The 19,362-nt window shown below is 42.0% G+C and overlaps 2 protein-coding genes across 3 annotated transcripts in view; one reads left to right on the top strand and one right to left on the bottom strand.

Annotated features, from left to right (window-relative positions):
• MTREX (Mtr4 exosome RNA helicase) overlaps positions 1–15,140 on the bottom strand; it is a 629,876-nt gene extending 614,736 nt beyond the window's left edge. Inside the window, exons 1-2 of one of the 2 annotated variants that reach the window (XM_069222101.1) lie at positions 14,954–15,140; positions 1,223–1,357 (exon numbers count right to left, since the gene is read on the bottom strand). In XM_069222101.1, the coding sequence (XP_069078202.1) occupies positions 1,223–1,357; positions 14,954–15,057 (239 nt within the window). In that variant the 5' untranslated portion in view covers positions 15,058–15,140. The remainder of the gene's footprint in view (positions 1–1,222; positions 1,358–14,953) is intronic. The other variant, XM_069222093.1, reaches the window with a different exon arrangement.
• DHX29 (DExH-box helicase 29) overlaps positions 15,123–19,362 on the top strand; it is a 935,315-nt gene continuing 931,075 nt past the window's right edge. Inside the window, exon 1 of the mRNA XM_069222079.1 lies at positions 15,123–15,403. Within this exon, the coding sequence (XP_069078180.1) occupies positions 15,235–15,403 (169 nt within the window). The 5' untranslated portion in view covers positions 15,123–15,234. The remainder of the gene's footprint in view (positions 15,404–19,362) is intronic.

The raw sequence follows: 19,362 nt of genomic DNA, 5'->3' as shown, positions 1-19,362 counted from the left end.
AATGAAGAGATAATCTGAAAATAATGTTTCACATAAATCCTAGTTGGCTGTACCTAATCAGTGACCTAATGGGGCTATAAACCACCTATTTGAAAAACTTGCACTAACAAAGAAAACATCTTAACCTTTTGTATTGAAAGTAGGTAGGTTTGACCACTGACTGTTTCACCACTGTTCAAATTAGTTGTTCAGTATTCACCAGTTGCAGTTTACATTTTGTATTCAGTTTAGCTGCCTATTGGCTTTACCGTGGCATTAGACATGCAGTTTAGAGATTGCAGATGAGCTGTGTTTTTCCACATGGTAAACTAAGCTTATGTTTTTTTTGTATTTCACTCACCAAACACGAACAGTTCTTGATAAGAGAGCACATATTTTTTTGTTTTCTCCAGTGAAGGGAACAGGTCGGCCTTGGAAGGGGAGCCTTGAAAGGTTGGCCAATGTACAACGTTTTCCTTCCAACTCTGGCTTACAGTAGCCAGCATGTTTGAATATTTCTATCTGAGAGGGGAGGGCCTTTCAGAAGGCTGTTCCATGATTGTTTAAACTATAAATGAGGTGGCCCTGCTCAGGGAATTTGAGACCTCTGTCAGGATTGGACGTCAAATGCCTGACATTTTCCCATGAGGGTGGATCTCTCTTTCACACAGTTGAACAGGGGTCATCAACTTGCTGGCATGAAAAAGATGAAGAGCTTGGCAGGCCCTAAGGTGGTGAATTTTCACTTTACCCTTTGCTTTGCAATTATGCTATAATATATTCACATATATTTGCTGTGTACATTGCAGTTGAGAATCACTTTGATATATTTTCCTTTCATTGCTGTGACTATTTTTAACCATGTGCCTTCGACCTACTAATCTCTTTCATTTGTTTAGGAACCTCATGGTGGAATAATAATAAATGTCTTCTTTAAACTAAGAAGTGTATTCCAGGGATTTTTGTCAGCTCGGTCATCAGTTAAAGCAAAACACCTTTGCAATGCTTGATAAAAGAGGAATTAAAGCTGCATGTTGGCAGTGTGTGCAAAGCACACATATAATTTGGCTCTATGTTACTGTGGAAACAGCTGGTCTAATAAAATATATCTTCATTCTGGACTTCTAGAAGAGCTAGCTGCAGTAAACCTTAGCTAACAGCATCCAATTCAAAACATCCACTAAGATTCAACAAAAATTCCAACCATCTGCTTTGATCAATAATATGTAAATTCATTCCATACTTAACGTCTTCTGAAGAGGCATCCAATTTTAGTTTTTTCCCAAAAATGACATCTTCACTGTCCAGTTCAACATCTCGCTTGTTTTTGACAGATGTGCCAATAGGAACTGGTTGGGGTCTTCCATCAGGTCGTTTTCTATACATGACAGATAAAAAGTGGCATGTAATTAAACAACTGAAAGTGTCTGACTTTACACTCACAGATACAAAAATACTGTAAACCAAGAACGTTTTGTCATATTTGCTCTCCTTCTCCAACAAGGATATCAAAGTACATTGCTACTTCTATCTACACAATGCCTTCTGTCAGAGTTCTCATTGCTAGAAGAAGGGAGGCTCAATACCAACACTGCCCTAAATTCCATCACTCAATCTGATACTGAAGAAGCAAAGGAACTCAAACTTAATCGAATACAATAATACAAGTACAGAAACCACACAATTCCATTTACAGATTCAACTGCCCCAAACCCCAAAGTATTTATGGCACCTGTATCTAAAAGCAATTCCGTTTTACTTATCTAGTTGTGTCTATGTATTTAGCAGAATTGTTTCATGCTACAGATTATAATGGCTTAATACATTAGTTTTTTTTAAGAACATGTGATGTAGAACATTCTGCTCCCCAAATCAGTGCCATATCAGCCTAGAAACAAATAGAATTCTTTGCCTTTTAAACGATTTGTGTTAGGAGTAGGGGTTTCAGCAGTAAATTAACAATGCCCGAACCTTGCACAAACAGCAACTTACATCTTAAAAATTGACTCCTGTCATTTTAACAATCCAATGACAGAAAGTAGACATTTGCACAGTGCATGGATTTACTAGGCAGGGAATCTGTGAGCTCTTTCCTTGGAAGTCAATGGCCAGTCTGTGGTTTCTAGAGTGTGGATACAGTTTAGAACTGGTTTCCCAGGGCCAGAAAATGAATTCACCCCTATTTCATAAAAAAGTTACTCCTTTTGAATAATAGTGAGCAGTAACGTCTAGCTTAAGGAAGTAGAGGAGAGTTAGAAGTTCAGGTTGACACTAAAACCGGTACCAATACGGGATCTGCCTCACTCGGTGAACAAACAGAAAATAGAAAAAGGTTAAGATACAGAAAGCTCATAGCTTACATGCACTAGATTTCTCTTCACTGACCCCATGGCATACTAGAGGCTTTGTTTCGGCATCTTTGACAGCACTCAGGAGTCGTTTGCAAAAGGCTTTCTTCTGCAATCGAGAGAGGTTATGTAGTCATGTGATACAGGTGTATGACCTTTGGTTACAAGATTAAGGCCTTGATATAGGAAAAGCTTTCAGAATCACAATGGCTAAATCAGAGGGCTAAAGCATCAATGGCTCAACTTTCGACATAGAAGGAAAAATAAATGCTGTTACCCAAAACTGATGAAATAAATAAATAAGCCAGCCAACATAATCAACTTCACTCAATTAAGTCAAGAGCTTTCTGGTTGATTCAGCATAAAATTAAGTATGCAGTGAACCGAAATCGGGTCACTTGGATCTGGTAAGGGACTGCATCCCAAAAGTTACTGGCTCCTGTGAATACGACTGTAATATAGGCCAGCATACACCATTTAGTTCCAATACCTCCTTAAAGCTTTAGGTGATTGTTTCTTGGATACATAGTAGTCCTGGTCAAGATTTCTAAGAGGTGGTAGCACCCATGTGATTGGGTGCACCCACCAGAGAAACTGCTGGCACCAGTCCCAATTGTGACCTGAATTACTTGACCACAACTTCAATTATAAATACCTTTGGCACTGGAAAGGCAAGACATTCTGGGGTCAGAGAGGACTTCTCCAACCAAAAGAACAGCTCCCCATTCTGGAGTTTAAAAAACACAGCCTCTTGGTCATTCAGCCCTGAAGGATGGGGGGATACAGACCCTCCATGGGATTTTGCAGGCTCATCTTCACAAGGAAGACAGTGATGCAAACTCCATGAGACCGCTGTTTTTTTTTTTGTTTTTTTGCTTCTCCTGGCGAGCTGTACTGTCAATATTTCATGTTTCCTGGGTGACCTGAGGGCATCAAGGTCCACCCATATGGATTTCCTAGCCAGCAAATCTGTCACAGCTCTTTCTTATATCAGGTCAGCTCCCATTAACAAAACGTCCAGCTAGACATACAGATAAACTCTGCAGGGCTTCCAGACTTTGGGCAGTCTTGAGAAAGTAGCCACCCAGATGAGGTTTTACTCGTGGTCGGTTGTTCAGATGTTCAGGCCTCTTCACTGTTCAGCCAAGCAACAACATACAAAATGTGAGGGTCTGGGAGGTGTTTATGGTGCATTACATATCCTCCCTACAGGAATATGAAATTGTGAAATGTGACGTTCCAGAGAGACCAGAAATTAACTTATTAGTGTGACATTCCAAATTTATTTAGTATTATCCATGGTGTAGCATGGTTCGCAGGAAAGCAAGAAACAAGTTATTTCATGGACATCAATCATCACTCACCACGTTGGCATGCTGAATCATAGCACTCTGTCCCATGCTAGCCGGGCGATGCAATGACTAGCAGGGATCCTCAACAGGGACTCTTTAGTCAGGATCTTTTCACTAACTGTGTTAAGTGCTCATGTGTCAGTGATATAGGACCAGATTACGACCTTGGCAGATGAGATACTCCACCACAAACGTGACAGATATGCTGGCCGCCATATTACAAGTTCCATTATATCCTATGAAACTTGTAAAGCAGCAGGCGGGATATCCGTCACGTTTGTGACGAAGTATCCCATTCTCCCAGGTTGTAATTAGGCCTATAGTGTCAGATGGATTAGAGAATTATAATTGTCTATAGCTCCCCCATAGGACTTATTTACAGAAACTGAAAATGTATGGCAAGACTAAGAACACAAACAACCAGTTGAACCCGAGGTGTTTTTTGACCGCACTCCTAGGGTTGAAGTGTTTCTAACTATTGCCACATGTGGTCAAGCAGTGCTTCTTTAGGACCTTTTGGAATAACCCTACTATATACGTTTAATGCATACACCTACAGAGATGCAATTATTCTGATGCATACCACACCTTATGTGCCATAAAAGATGAGCAAAATACCTGCCAAGGAATACAAATATAATAGCACCCACACATTATTGCAAAGGCAAAATTATTATTATAATGCTGATGTGAGCAGATAGATGCATTGGACTCGTAACATCTGCAAAGCAAATAAACTCGGAGTCTTGGCAGTCACACCCCTTTTTTTTTTTTAAAAACCTATCTGCCACCCCAACAGGATATGGATGAGCCAGCACCCATGGATACGAGCTGCCCCATAATAACAAAAATTTAAAATGCGGGGGGGGGGTTGGGGGAGAAGTCAGAACAAAAATGTACTGCATGTGTCTAATAATTAACTGTGAATTTGGAAGGGTCATACACATGAGGGGTGATTAGAGTATAAAATATTGATTCTGTTATTTGCCAATGTCCTCACCTGCACAGAGTTATCAATGCACAAGCTGCTTAAAGGATTTAACAATTACTGGATAAAAAAAGAACCTTATGTTTAGTATGTTAAAAACGAAATTCTTGATCTTAACCCACAGCGAAACCTTCACACATTCAAAGTTTCTACCAAGCCCCTAAGCAGAGTGTTTCATTATGAGTATCTGGGTGTCATATTCGACGAGATGATGTTGTAAACCAAGCAGTTAATAAAAGGCAAAGTCACCTTGCCATTAAAAGATTTTGCAATAAATGTGGCTACAGACTAATTGTACCCGCCTTAAAAGTTTATCAAATGAAAGATGTGGCCCCAAGTTCACATGGGGGCAGAACTTTAGGGGTTGAAAAAAAGACAACTGACCTTGAAAAAGGTTCTTAATAAAAATGACTGACCAAGTGAAGGCTGAGAACAGATTTTTACATAGCCTACTTCGTCTAGGTCCCGGGGACCCCGATGGTTGCGCACAGAATGGATGTACGCTTTAAGATCAAAACTATGCTAGTACTTAAACCAATCGTGGACTGGGTACGGATCTGGACAAACTCAGAGCTAGCTTTCTACCTAAAAAACATGTGTGAAATCTGGTTGAGCCATAGCTCGAAAAAGATGTCCTTGTTCAGCCATATCACAAGCACTCTATCAACTTTAGGCTGTGTGGACTTCTAGACAAATCCAAAGATAATGCCCCCCCAACCCACCCGCCCCCACCAACCACCCCTCCGCAACACCAAGTGTGCAACTAATCAAAGGTAAACATCCACCACCATGAGAACCAAAGGAGGATGGTCAACTCATGACTCGCTTCCTATATTATATTAAACCCAATACCCAATTTGAACCTGTTAGACATCGCAGCTTTTTGGCGTGTCTCCCTTGTCTTTTTGCTTGCTGACCTCCTGTTTTTACGGGTTACTGAACTCTATTTTTGCTGGCCTATTGTCTCTGTGCACTTTACCACTGCTGATCACGGGCTAAAGTGCAACTGCTCCCCAGATAAATTATACTGTTGATTGGTTTATCCATAAGAGGCATATTTGATTTACTGGTAAGTCCCTAGTAAAGTGCACCTGAGGTGCCAAGGGCCTGTAAAAAAAAATGCTTTTAGTGGGCCTGCAGCACTGATTGTGCCACCCTCATAAGTAGCACTGTAAACATGGCTGTGACCTGCCACTGCAATGTGTGCAGCTTTAAACTGCCAATTCGACCTGGAAAGTGTACTCACTTGCCAGCCCAAACCTTCCCTTTTGGTACATGTATGACACCCCTAAGGTAGTCCCTAGGTAGCCCCATGGGCATGGTGCAGTGTATTTAAAAAGGTAGGACATTAACTGGTGTGTTTTACATGTCCCAACAGTAAAATAATGCCAAATTCAGTTTTCACTGTGCAAGGCCTATCCCTCTCATAGGTTAACATGGGGGCTGCCTTTAAAAATCCTTAAAGCGCAGATTCCCTTTGAGGGTAGATGGAAATATGGGGTTTGGGGTCTCTGAACTCACAATTTAAAAATACATCTTTTAGTATAGTTGGTTTTTAGATTGTGAGTTTGAAATGCCATTTTTAGAAAGTAGGCATTTTCTTGTTTAAACCATTCTGAGACTCTGCCTGTTTGTGGATTTCCCGTCTGGGTCAGTTTGACAGTTGGGCTGTGCACACCTCTCTTCTAGACAGTGACACAAAGGGAGCTCGGGTGTAGCCTGCATATCTTGATGAGCCATCTGAGCTAGAGTGGAGGGAGTAGTAGTCACTTACACCTGAAACGGCTATGCCTGCCCTCACAAAATGCAGTCTCCAACCCCCCTGGTGTGTGTCTGGGACTGGCCTGTACAAGGAAGGATCCTGGAAACACTTGAGACTTTGCTTTGAAGTTTGCCATCTTCAAAGGCAGAACAGGGAAAAAGAAGACCCAAAACACCAGACTTTTAAAATCTTTCTGGAATCAAGAGGAACCTCTGCCAAGGAGAAGAGCTGAAGAGCTGGAGGAGGAGTAATGTCCCTTTGCTGTGTTGCTTTGTTGAAATGGCCTGCAGTTGCTGCTTCTGCCTGAAAAGAGTGCAAAGGGTGAACGTTGCTGTGTGTTCTGCTTGAGAAGATTCTCCAAGGGCTTGGAGTAGAGCTTGCCTCATGTTGGAAGCCTCAGGGACACCAAAGACTTCAGTTTCCTCGACCTGCAGCACTGGGAACTGTGTATTTTGTGCTGTTCAAGAGGAGAAACCTCTGCGAGGCCACCAATGACAAAGCTGGCTTGCACCGTGACCTGCCGACGCCGCATGGAGCCGCACTGCCTCGCTTGGCACAGCAGCCCTGGTCTCACCTACGCTGTCATCGGACGACTTCACCGAGCCGCTGCTCGCACTGAGACCTGTGGGCTTCGCATTCCTGCATCGCCTGCTCACACCGCAGCCTGGGCATCCCCGATGACGACACTCCTGCCGACACCGGCGCCACTGCCTGCACTGTGGCCAACGCACGTAAGGTACACAAAGCACCGTCACATCCCGCACTGCAGCCCCAGTCCACCGATGCCAGCATCATCAACTCCAGTGTCGTCACCATACATCCTTTCCACACCGTGGCCTGTGGACACCGCTCGTTACGGTCACAAAGCACCGTCCTGCTGTCATGGGCCTACTGACGACAGTGGTTCAGCAATGACAACGCTGCTGCCTACACCTTGACCTGGTGACACTGTACATCACACCGCTCTGCTTCACACCGAAGCCCTGGTCTCACCAACACCGCTGGACGCCGTCACCGAGCCGCTGCCTGCACCGTGACATGTGGGCACCACACGTTGCATTGTTCTGCTTCGCACCGCAGCATCCACGCCAGCGCTACTGACTTCATCAGCCCGGAGTTAGATCCACAACGCGTGTAACTTCAAGGGCCAGATGACCCACACACAACTCTGGAACAGACACCACGACGCCGCTCTTCGGAGCTCACTGCAAGGATCATGATGCCCTGCAAATCCATGGTAGTGTTTGTGGGTCTTCCCGACACTGTAGCTTGCCTGCGACGCAGAGGCCGACCTGAACTGTTAGTTTTGTTGATCACGACGTTGTGATAGCCCCAGGTGGACCCATCGAATTCAAGGAACTGTGTTTTTGAGTAAATCTTGCAAAATTTGTATACCTACTATTACTGTATGGTGGATTTTTAATCGGATTTGGTCTTGTCTTATATAAATATTGGATATTTTTCTAAAACTGGTGTGGTGTTCTTTTGTAGTATTTTCATTTATTACTGTGTGTTATGTGCAAATGCTTTACACATTGCTTCTGAGATAAGCCTCACTGCTTATGCCAAGCTGCAAAGGGGGTGAAGCAGGGGTTATCTGAGCTGGTTATCTCACTTATCCTGATTAGAGTGAGGGTCCCTACGTGGACAGGGTTCAAACCGACTGCCAACTAGAGACTCCATTTCTAACAGAACCGAATATGGACTATTTCCAGAACTGAAAAGGTCATTGTATTTAAGGTTTATGCTAGGTAAAATGCTGGTCAAGACCTTTCACCAAAAATTAGACCATGAAATCAACAGGAGCAGCTCCCTCCAATTGTAATCATGGTGGAGACTCAACAATATTACACTTTATGATACTTTGTACTAAGTCCTTGCAAGCAAGGAGGCTTATTTGTATCCACTTTCATACGGATACAATACAAGGCACTGCAAACCTGCTCTGTCTTTAAGCCCCCGTGGTGTCATAGGCATATTTTTTTATCCCGCTGGCTTCTTATATTTATACTACCTGGAAAAGGTTACCAGAATTTACTCTCTGGATAAGCACCCTCCTATATGAGCCTGGGGACCCTCTGCTTTAAGTCACAGGAGTTCTATATTGCTCTCTTAGATAGCATCCCAATTCCAATAGAGCGAGGAGAACAAGCTGACCTGGCACTGAAGATCTCACTGAGGAGGGATAATATTTATAATATTTTTTAGCATTTGATAAACTGAACTTTTTATTAAGCACATCCCCATTATTACTACATTAATAGAGGGGACAGGTGGATTTTTTAACATCTTTATTTTCACGTTTACTAACCCATATGAAGTACGGCTTCAGGCACCTCAGTATACAAAACATTGCAAGTGCCTAACATTTTGCATATACACATTCACCACCCCCATCATCCACCCTCGCCACATGGAACTCCGACAGAGAACATCTCTAGTAGCAGTCGCCTTTGTGTGATTACTACAAATCAGCTTGTGTAAATGTGCAAGCATCTGAGCCATTGCCGGAATTCCCTTCCAAGACTGGGGGCAAGAGTTGTTGTAGCATTCCTGTCTACTCAAAACAATGTGTCACTGATTCCTAAACTTTAACTATAGGGTAAACCAACAGATTCACTAACTAGGAGGGCACTCATTTCTTAATTTACATTCCTAGGATCTTCAGTAACAAATTCTATCCTTCATAAATGGTTTGAGACCCTGAAAATAAAAGACCAAGGCTGCCAGCACAAGTTTGAACATACAAATCACTTGTTTTGTTCCTGCCACAAATGGATTTTGTTTGTACTAAACTACTATTACCTATGTTTAGACTTCACCAAGTTCGCTCATGATGAGAATCAATGCTTCAATTCTTAAGTGTGTATAGAACAAGCATAAAACTTAACATGAAAGATGGAAAAGAAGAAACTAAGCTGTTATGTGCAAAGCCTGAGAGGCTTTACAAAATATACTTTGATTTTATTGATATTAAATACATTTAGAACAGATATGCTGTAATGCTACAGACATCTGAAGATGCACACATGCTTCTTAGCCATGCTTGTGATGTTAGAGTCCAGCATTGAGCTCAAGGTTGACTCGCAATGGACTTCTACCCTTCCCCTGCATAGCTACAGCTCACACAATGAAAACTGCAACCTTACACTGCTGGAGAACTGGAATGATTTGCAATGTTGCTACTGAATGATTTTTTGGCCAACTCCAGGCTTCTCCAGTGTTCCTGACAGATATCTACTCGCGCACACACACAACAGAGATACAGTTATTACTGGAATATCATTCATAAATTTAATTTCCAGTCACCTGAACCAGCCCAATACCTTATTATGCAAGGTTACCCACAGTTTGTGATTTCAGATGTTAGGCACGTTTGTAATCTAGTCAGAGTGCTTTTATTCTCCAGAATCAATGTCCTTAACTTATAACCTATCACCTTTGGCTTGTATGTTTAGTGCTTCAGGATGCTCACAATTCCCTTACTTTTCCAAAAGAAGAAAAATCTGAACCATCACATTTAAGGATGTCCTCTTTTCTGGCAAGACTTCAGGGTCTAGCAGAACGGGCTACAGCACACTTAGCACTAAAGTATTTGTGAAGGCTTTCAATAAAAGACTAACAACAAAACGGAGTGCTTTCGATTTGGTAGGCATATTTGCAACAAATACGGCACAATCCCTTCTTTGCACGAAGAAGGTCAAGCACATGTTTCAGCGGATTTCTATTTCTCTGGTAATTAAGTCTGTATTGGCACTGTCTGAATGATGGTTTGCCGTTAGCCTTATATGGGAGGTTGATAAGGTATTCATATACTTGGGTTGATTTTTCAGTAGCTGCTGTAGTCGACTGTCATTTTGGTCACTAATTTCCCTTATGGACCATTTTGTTTTCTCTGGTCTACAGCAGCCACACAGCCCACAATATTGTGTAGATAATCCCTTGGAGAGCTGGAGATAGTGTTGGAAACCACACTATCAATAGATGAAGCAGTGTCCTTCCCAGCAATTTGTGCTGAATTTGTTCCTACAGTCGCATTGGCCAACTGCAGTATGGGTTGCTACACACAAAGACTGAAGGGGAAATGTACACATCACTATGGATCTCAGCATGTCCTCCTCCGCCTGTTCTGTCTCACTCATTTTTTTCCTCACCACAGACTTCTATTGTTGATAGAGTGAAAGCATTTAGCATTTCTTAATGGAAACGTTGATGTCTTCTTGTCCCCCTCTATACGTTGTGATCTGAGACTGAACTTCTTTGAGCTGTATTAACTGCAGAGCTGGAAATTAGCACAATACTAACAAAAGCACTGAATGGTAGTTTTTTTTTTTTTAAACCTAGGGTTCCTTAAATGCCCAGATACAAGATGGCTATTTACGACTCAATCCCAGTTCCCACACCAATAGTCTTACTACTCCAGGGAGGCACAGGAGCTTAATCTAAAGAAACAACAGTGATGACACGAAATGAAAAAATGATTCAAGTATACACACGTCTTACAGGGTAGCACACTTTTCAAAGCGACAAACAACAAGATACAATGAGGGTGCTGAGGTGGCTGGGGGGTTCTGCAGCATTTGCAGAGCTAACCAATTTCCCTCACCTCAAACTTCCTCTAGCACAGTGCAGTCTGTTGCTACTCTCACAGCAGGAGAGATATCACTCATTCATGCTATAGTCAACTTAGCTTCAGCAGCAGTTCCTGCAATGGCGGTGACATTATGCAAGGCCACAAGAGAAGCGTCAGACAACCAGGCTTTCCAAAACCCATCAGCTCGAAGCACTGTAATACTGGGGCAAGAGGCAAAAGGCTATCGGGTAGAATCTCTCTGAATGAGAGAGGAAATGTGTGGAGCTCTCCAAGCTACACCATTACCAAACTTAACATCCTCTTCCTTGCACGATTTTTAGCCTCAGGGACAAACTGGAGATGATTGTTCAAGCCAATTTCTCGTACTGGCCACAAATTACAAATAAGGTATACTTTTGATTAACCCGTTTGAGGTAGACTGAAGACAGGTGTTCTGCTATACTCAAAAAGCAGAATGTGATGATATTTTAAAGAATTTCTTTAAACTACTGATTTACAATAAAGGAGTTGAGTTTATCTTGGGGGAATGGGTGAAGAAGCATTAAAGAAAATCTAGCTCAAACTTAAAAAATTATATACCAAGAAAGTAGCAAGGACTAGATAATTCACTCCTGGTGCTGTTTTTAGACAGCCACGTAGTGGAAGTAAAGGTCAACACATGTTAGAGACTCGGTGGACAATGGTGAAATGTAGAAATTGCTTGCTAATGCTGGTTTGTTGAGAAAAAAAAATATTTAAGAGTTGTTGTGGGAAGCCAAACCTCAAAAATGTACTGAACCCCAATATTTTGAACACCCCAAAATGTACCTCTGGCATTCCGGCTCTAGCACGCTTGATTTAACAATAACTATCACCACCCTCTACAACATCCAGGCCAAAATAAAATAGAGTAAATCAAATAGTGACTGAGGCTACTTAATAACCGAGTACTAGAGCGATAAATTAAATCTATAATACAATTATCTTAAGACGACGAAACTGGGAAATGCAGTAAATACGATGAAGGCTTAGATTCAGAGTATATAGTTAGAAAATCGGAAACCATTTAACTCTAATAAGCAGTTCAGTCTCTCAAATCTCAACCTCAGACCCATAAGGAATACTGACAACATTTTAAGAGAACCGAAAAATCTATAAAGAATCAGAAAAAGTGCTTATAGGAAAACAAAAAGTATTTACGATCACCCCCAAAGAGGCCTTTATACATATACAAAAAGCAAAACTGCAGATTTCTTACACCGTGGACAAATCAGAATTGCAATTGTGAATAAAAGTATTATGACGCTAACCCTTTCTAAAGTAGTCAGGAATCTTCCATTCTCTTCCACAGTAACAAAAGTCCAGAGAGGTAAAATAGAAAATGAAACCTTCACAAACTCGACTCTTACACTAGTGTACTAACAATCCTACATCATAACTTCCAGTAGGTGTCCTTCAAAAAGATACACGAAGAACACAATGTAAGGTTTCACTCACAATACATGCTCTCTAAGGAAAATAACCATTGTGTCAGTGTCCAGTGCTCCGCAAAAACTGTGGGGAAAAAAGAGATTCGGGGGACATGGATTGGGAGGGGAGATGAGCAGGAGGAGAAACACACTAAAATCTACATCATTCTTAATAAAATGGTGTCCACGAAAATGTGGCATGACTAGACTATGTTAATAATCACACCACAATTACAATCACATTGTTTTAAGTACAACATCATAGATTACGACGATAGTCACCATTAAAAATAAAATCATGAGTATGTTGACAATAATTGCATATTTGAAAAAAACTATTATACTGTACATAGCTGGAGCGTCTGATTGACTAGTTGATATTTGACATGTCTATAAATCCCCAACTTATTTCTGTAAGTAGGAACTGTAGTCTGATGTATTGTGTTTGACACGAAGACACCTTGATACATCCTCTGACAAAAGACTGGTGTTTCTTTCAATGCTCTTTTCTTTATATATTAGTTTATTTTCATGGCTCACTCAACTGCTAAACAAGAGAGCGCTAATATTGTTCAGTCTTATGTTACCATTCTAAGCTGCACCCTGGTGTTCTCTGTTACATCGGCGCTCCGAAATGTTGACTTTAGTGTTTGATGGATTCACTGGGTAACAGCTAGTGCTCGAGAATGCTGTGGGTAGGCTTGCAACCACGCAGGACTCTTTCTTAATAAACATGATTCGTTTCTTCACCTCAGCACTGTAGAGAAGCCTTATAAAAACCATTACTAAGTGTTCTAATTAGAAATCAACTATGCTTACTGTATTCTAGACATCCACAAATGAAAAACATACCACTAAGCATACCACGTGACATTCAGAAGACAAACGATGCTGTGCTGACATACTTTAAAGATTTCTCAATTAAGAGGCTACTAGGTCATTTCCCAAACATTGGTACATTAAAAGGCTTGTGCATCTTAGACTAGAATAAAAAGGGTATCAATGGTCTACGGTCTAATGACCTTCGATGAAGGGGCAGTAGCAGTCCCTAAACATAGGAGGGGCAATCACTTTTGGTGTTCCCACCCACCATTGAAGTGTATGGACTGCTTTTGAACATTACTATAAAACACTGCCTACTTGGTAGGTCTTCCTAGGGCTAAAACACACGCGGTGCAAGAAAACAAAATGACAATAGGCAAAGTAACAGCTTCTAAAACTATGAGAAAAATGTGTCCATGGAGGAAGTTAGTGGGAAACCATGCACAAAATGAGTGATTAATTGACAATCTAACTCAAAACAAAAAACCCAAGAAAGGATTCCCTTTGTTTAAACAAATAGAGATGTTTAAAAAAATAAAAACAGCAACCTTGAAATGGAACCAACTGATAAATGTTCACGTGACTCTTAAATAATCCGCACCAATTAACAGATAGATGTCTAATTATAATAAGAATGTATATCGAAAATAGAACATCTTATTCAATGGCACCCATGCACCGCTAAGGTGTACACATGCCATGGTCGCATTGCTCGTATTTAAGCAATGGTGAAATTAATTCAATTTTAGCTCAAGCTACTAATTTGGTTAACGTTTCCCTTTTATTTTTATGTTACCTCCGTGCTTCATTAAACATGCAAAGCTAAATTACAGTCTCTAGATGTCCGATGCATTCGGAAAACTTACCAGTCGAGTTGGAAGAAATTATTATACTATATGACTACACCACATTACCTGTCGATACTTGGATATAAACATATTCGTTTATATTTGCTTGTCAATCACATATGTCTTGTCATGAGAAAGGATAAGGACTCAGGAGCAGTTACAATTTCTAAATAAAGACCCTCCGGAAGTTAGAAAAAGTGGATTTAAAATAGATCATATTAATATAATATCAGTAATTGAACGATTAGTTCCGTTTTTGATACTTGAGAAAATACTCTTCTTATATACTAGACTTGGTCGTCTAAACCTTACAGCACGGCACTGTAATCTCTCAAGGTTTTAACATACATTAGAGACAGTAACCCTCTAAAACTAGCTAAGGCTGCGCTCTCTCTCATACGCACACAGAATTCAGAGAGCAATAAGGGAGTAATACGTCTAATTGTGTAATTTTCAATGCGTGGTATGCGCTGAACACGCAATAAAAGGTCACAAATGACAGTCATGACGCTTGAGCACGGATCATGTGAGGAAAAAGTAACACTAAAAGAAACGTATATCCATCACGCTCTCTCTCCTGCCAAGCTACATTAAAATACACTATATCCACATTTAGTCCTAAATGACAACAGCTTTTTCACTTAACCTCTGTCCCCAGTTACTCCGATTGCCTAAACCCTGCCACTGGTCTTAACCAGTACCACTTCATTTTCTTATCTAACCCTCACATATAAGACACTGGGTTCGGTTGCAACATTTCGCCCACCACACTGCCTGATCTGGAACACATTCCGATTCTGTTCTCTACTCACCCTCCTTTGTCGGGCTTGGCTGGCCCTTGGGCTGCCTTGGACTTCCCGGCACTGCTATCCTCTTCGAACACGCTGAACAGCTCATCCCCAAACGCGTCCGCCATCTTCGTTCAATACCAGCAACAGCGGCCCTGCGCCTGCGCACCGGAAGCAAAGAAAGCGTGTTCACCCACAATACTGTGCGCTGTGCCGGTTCGGAAGGGAGCCTGGATGGGACAGTTTAGGTTTCAGCATTGTGATTTTGAGTGCCTGGCTTGAGGCTGAGTTAGGGCGCAACAGCTATGGGTGGCAAAAACAAAAAGCCCCGTGGCGATAGCGCCCCCACCGCACACCTGACAGCCGCTGCCACCGCCAGAGCCCGCAGCGCTGGAGCTCAGGCGACTGACGAGCCGAGCACCAGAATCCGACAGGGACAGGCAGCCCCAACCAGAGAGCCGAGGGGTAAACAAGGTATGGGAGTCCTTTGGCTCTATACTGTGTGCTTGACTACAATAAATATCTGTTTAAAGGTGTGTAAAGAAGTTGAACTTTACTTCCCCGCTGTACAGGTATATGCTTCCAAAGTTCATAACTTGGTCTGCCATGTGTAATATGTCTGGAGTCTTGAGGCAGCAGGTATCTGGTTGCCTGGTCCCCTCAGACATTATTCGTCGTCCACTGGCTAGTTTTATAACAGAGCCTATGATATTACCATATTGGCCAATTTTTCAGATTGCTTATGAATGATATTTAAATGGTTTCATTGCACTTATGATTTATATTTAATTGCAGATGTATGACACTTAAAAGTGATACGTTCTTGCGAGTAAATTCAGCAGCAGGCTGGTACTTTCGTAGCACTAGTCACAGAAGCCTCTATTCGCTACTGTGCCAATCAGGACTATTATCGTTTTCTCTTTCACAAAAGATCAACACAAAAGATCAATTAGAAAGTGTGCAGGGGCCTATGGAGACGAATGCTTAGCCTGCGAAGACATCACTCCTGGGTGTATATACTATGCAATAGACATTGGGTACGTTTTAGAGTCTATTGACATTTAGTTGTAGACTCGTATCGCAGCTTTTTTGGCACGGAACCTTGTACTCTGGGCCTTTTGTAAGCCTGGCAGTTCGTCTTTTGCTGTGTGTGCACCACACTGCTTGCATTATATCAAGGACATTCATTCTCTTACTTTGTGGAACAACACCTGGTATTTTTATCTTTCAGAAAATAGAGTCCAAATAAGAGCATGATACCTGTGGTTGTCAGTGCAATATAGTTAGGGTAACGTAGAGGATTACCGCGCATGCTGTAGAGTTAAGTGACCTTTTTGACCTTCATTGTTGAGAGAATACATGACTCACCTGACTAGACTGTGTTACAAGGAGTGCTGCAGTGCTGGGGAGTGTGTCTCCCAGACTGGCTTTCAGAGCATCGGTCTCCCATGCGGGGTTGTGGGGTCACTGGGCTGCAAGAGCTGGCTGTGCTGATTAGGCTTAGAAGAGTCACAGATTGTCAAATCGTGATTTGTCTGAGAGCTCAACTGTGACTGATGTTGATGAAGTCAGCTGATACCCCCCCTGATCACCGTTTCAAAAGGCATATAGAGCTTCAACAGCCAATCGCTGCAGATGCCCTATAGTTGCAATAAGCATATTGATTTACTAGTGTAGTTTTGTAGCACACTAGCAGTGGCACCTTGAGCTCACTTCGGAGCACTGTTAAGATCACAGTAAGACCAGAGCAACATATTTTAAAGGATCTCTGTGGGACAATTGAGTACAGCTGGATGTGCAATGTCCTCGCCCAAGGTTCTTAATTTGAATTCAGCTGAAGGCCCGTATGCAGAGTTTAGATTTCTGGATTTTGTTGAAAGTGCATGTGGTTAGGTACAGCCGTGTCGAGGAGACTCAGACCGTTGCAGATTTGTGTTGGGCTCCCAGTCATCTTCCTCTTTTTCTGTTCTCTGTTGCAACTGATCGAAAGCGATTAAGCACAGTTCTCTAGCTATAATAACATATTACTGTTTAAAAGACAAAGAAATGCAGTTGACAATAATTATGAACACCTATCATTTGTTGCTGCTGTTTACCATCATACAGTAACTACTACCATAGGTCACAGGGGTCAAGAAGACCGTAGCAGGGACAGATAGTAAACGGTAGCAACGATTTCTCTAGTTTTCACTACTTGCCCTGCCTCTGATATCTGTCCAGCAAACAGGAGACTAATGAAGGGGTAACTGTAAAAGGAGAGTTCAACCCTTTGATGTCATAAGTGCTGAAATAAGGCATGCAATCACTTCCCCCTACTACTCCTACGTTTGCCACCTATGGCAGGGAAAAATACCAGTTATTTTTGGATGTCTCTAACATGTAATTTTAATGAATGTGTTTTGTTCACAGTTGGACCCTATACCGAACTTTGGGTTGCAGCGTACTGACGCCCTCTTAATATATCAATACACACATAGAGCCAGCACATTCGAACACTGTGTGGCTGGATTGCACATGCTTTTTATTTCATGATATGTTTATGTATGTGTGGTGCAAAAGACTTGTGGTGCTTCTCTCACCTATCATCTGGCGCTTCTGCTGCACATATGTTTCTAACGTCTTTCGTATGGAACTACATTAACTAAGCTGGTGACATCAAGCTGCATTAACTGGTAGAGTTAATGTTTTTTTCCTTCTCATTAGTTTTCGGAACCATAATCCCATGAATCTTCAATAAAAGAAAGTCTGCGCTCACATACCCTGGTACTGTCTTCTCAACATAAACTGCTGAATAGCATTTGACAACTCCCTCTTTCCCTAGTGGAATGAATCACTCACCCAAGTGTTTGCTATTCAGGGCTGGCCAGCGCTTTAAACTTTGGATTCGACTTGGCCTGCGCCAGCCAGACCTGACGGAGAGGAATCGTTCCATACCCATAGCCAGTTACATGTTATTGTTCTTGCTAAAACACAACTTGGCTGGCGAAATCCTAGGGGCTGTAGAGAGTGTGGAGAAGTGCTCTCCTCGGCAAACATCCAGCTTTGTGCTACCTGCTTTCTGCTCCGACCATCACTGGTTCAGGGCCCAAAACCACTGGCCTGGGGACAGTTGACCATGTGAGATGGTTAATAAAAAGGGTTTCTTGTATAACCCCCCAGAACTCTTCTGATTTGTGATTTCTTGAGTGCCGCATCATTTATGGTGAACCAAGTGAGTCTCTCACATAGACTCATACGCTAATCTGATAGGTCGTTAGTTGAGTTTGTTTGTTGGCGGTGCCATTCTTCCTGCACACGCTACCATGACTCTGCAGTGGATAACCTGTCCAACTATTTCTAAGCTATAGATTAAGCCTTTAAAGCAGTGGAACAGTCACTTATCCTACTTAATTGGCGTGGATGTTTGCAAGGCCTTCCTGGTGCTGTCTAACACGTGTAGTATGGAACTGTATACTACAGTGCAGCAGTGTGGACTCTCGCTTCACTTTTGGGGTAAGTGCATGCCAAAGCCAGCTTTTTGTGCCCGGAGAAGGCAGGCAGAAAGAGAGTTTTCTTGCATAGCTATCAGACCCCTCGAATACAGCAATCTTCACACAAAAAAAAGTGAAATGAGCATTTTTGTACAAAAATCTTGCAATTTAATTTTGCAAAAGTTAAGTTTTTTTCTGTTTTTATATAGTGCAGACTCGACCCAAACGTATTTGAGCGCTTTACACGAGCACACCAGTTACGTTACACATTTGTTTTTAACCACGGAAGATTAACTGATTTGCCCAGAATCGCAGGATATTTGTTGAGCCTCCTGCTTAGCACATTTTATGCACGCCATGCACAATGCTCTTCTGCTGCCGAAGTGCCATCGCAAAATCTAGGCACCTTGCTGATCACAGGGCTCCCTTGTCCACTGTTCCTATAAATCTGTAGTATCTGTTTCTCTGTGACTAGGACTGCTACCCTCTGAATATTCCCAACGAGCGATTTGCGATGTTATCACCACTGTTTTAGAACAAGACAGCAAATTGCCTAGTTGGCATCCTAATCTGATTGCCGACTAATGACATACCTCACAGTTGTACTCTGCTTACTTTCAAGGCACGATCAGCCTAATGAAAACATTCGGTCAATGCCAACTCTTCTGGTATATGTTGTGCTTCCTGAACTAAACTGACAACTACTGCAGTAGAACTTGGCCTCTCCCACTCACGCCACACACCCTGAAACCATTTATCATACTGTTGTGGTGTTATCAAGGAAGTAGGCTATCACTCCCGAGTCCACCCCAGGGTGTAGTATTTACTAGGTGTTATAATTATTAGCTAGTTTTGAGGGCCAGAATGGGGTATATAGCATACAGTATCTCACATTTTTGCCAACCATTTTTATCCAAACAGGTGTCTGGGGAAAAAAATTGTGGGCGTACCCTAATTATCATG

The sequence above is a fragment of the Pleurodeles waltl genome, chromosome 1_1 (genome assembly GCF_031143425.1).
Source record: "Pleurodeles waltl isolate 20211129_DDA chromosome 1_1, aPleWal1.hap1.20221129, whole genome shotgun sequence".
Taxonomy (NCBI): Eukaryota; Metazoa; Chordata; class Amphibia; order Caudata; family Salamandridae; genus Pleurodeles; species Pleurodeles waltl.
This window is presented reverse-complemented; position numbering and strand designations above follow the sequence as displayed.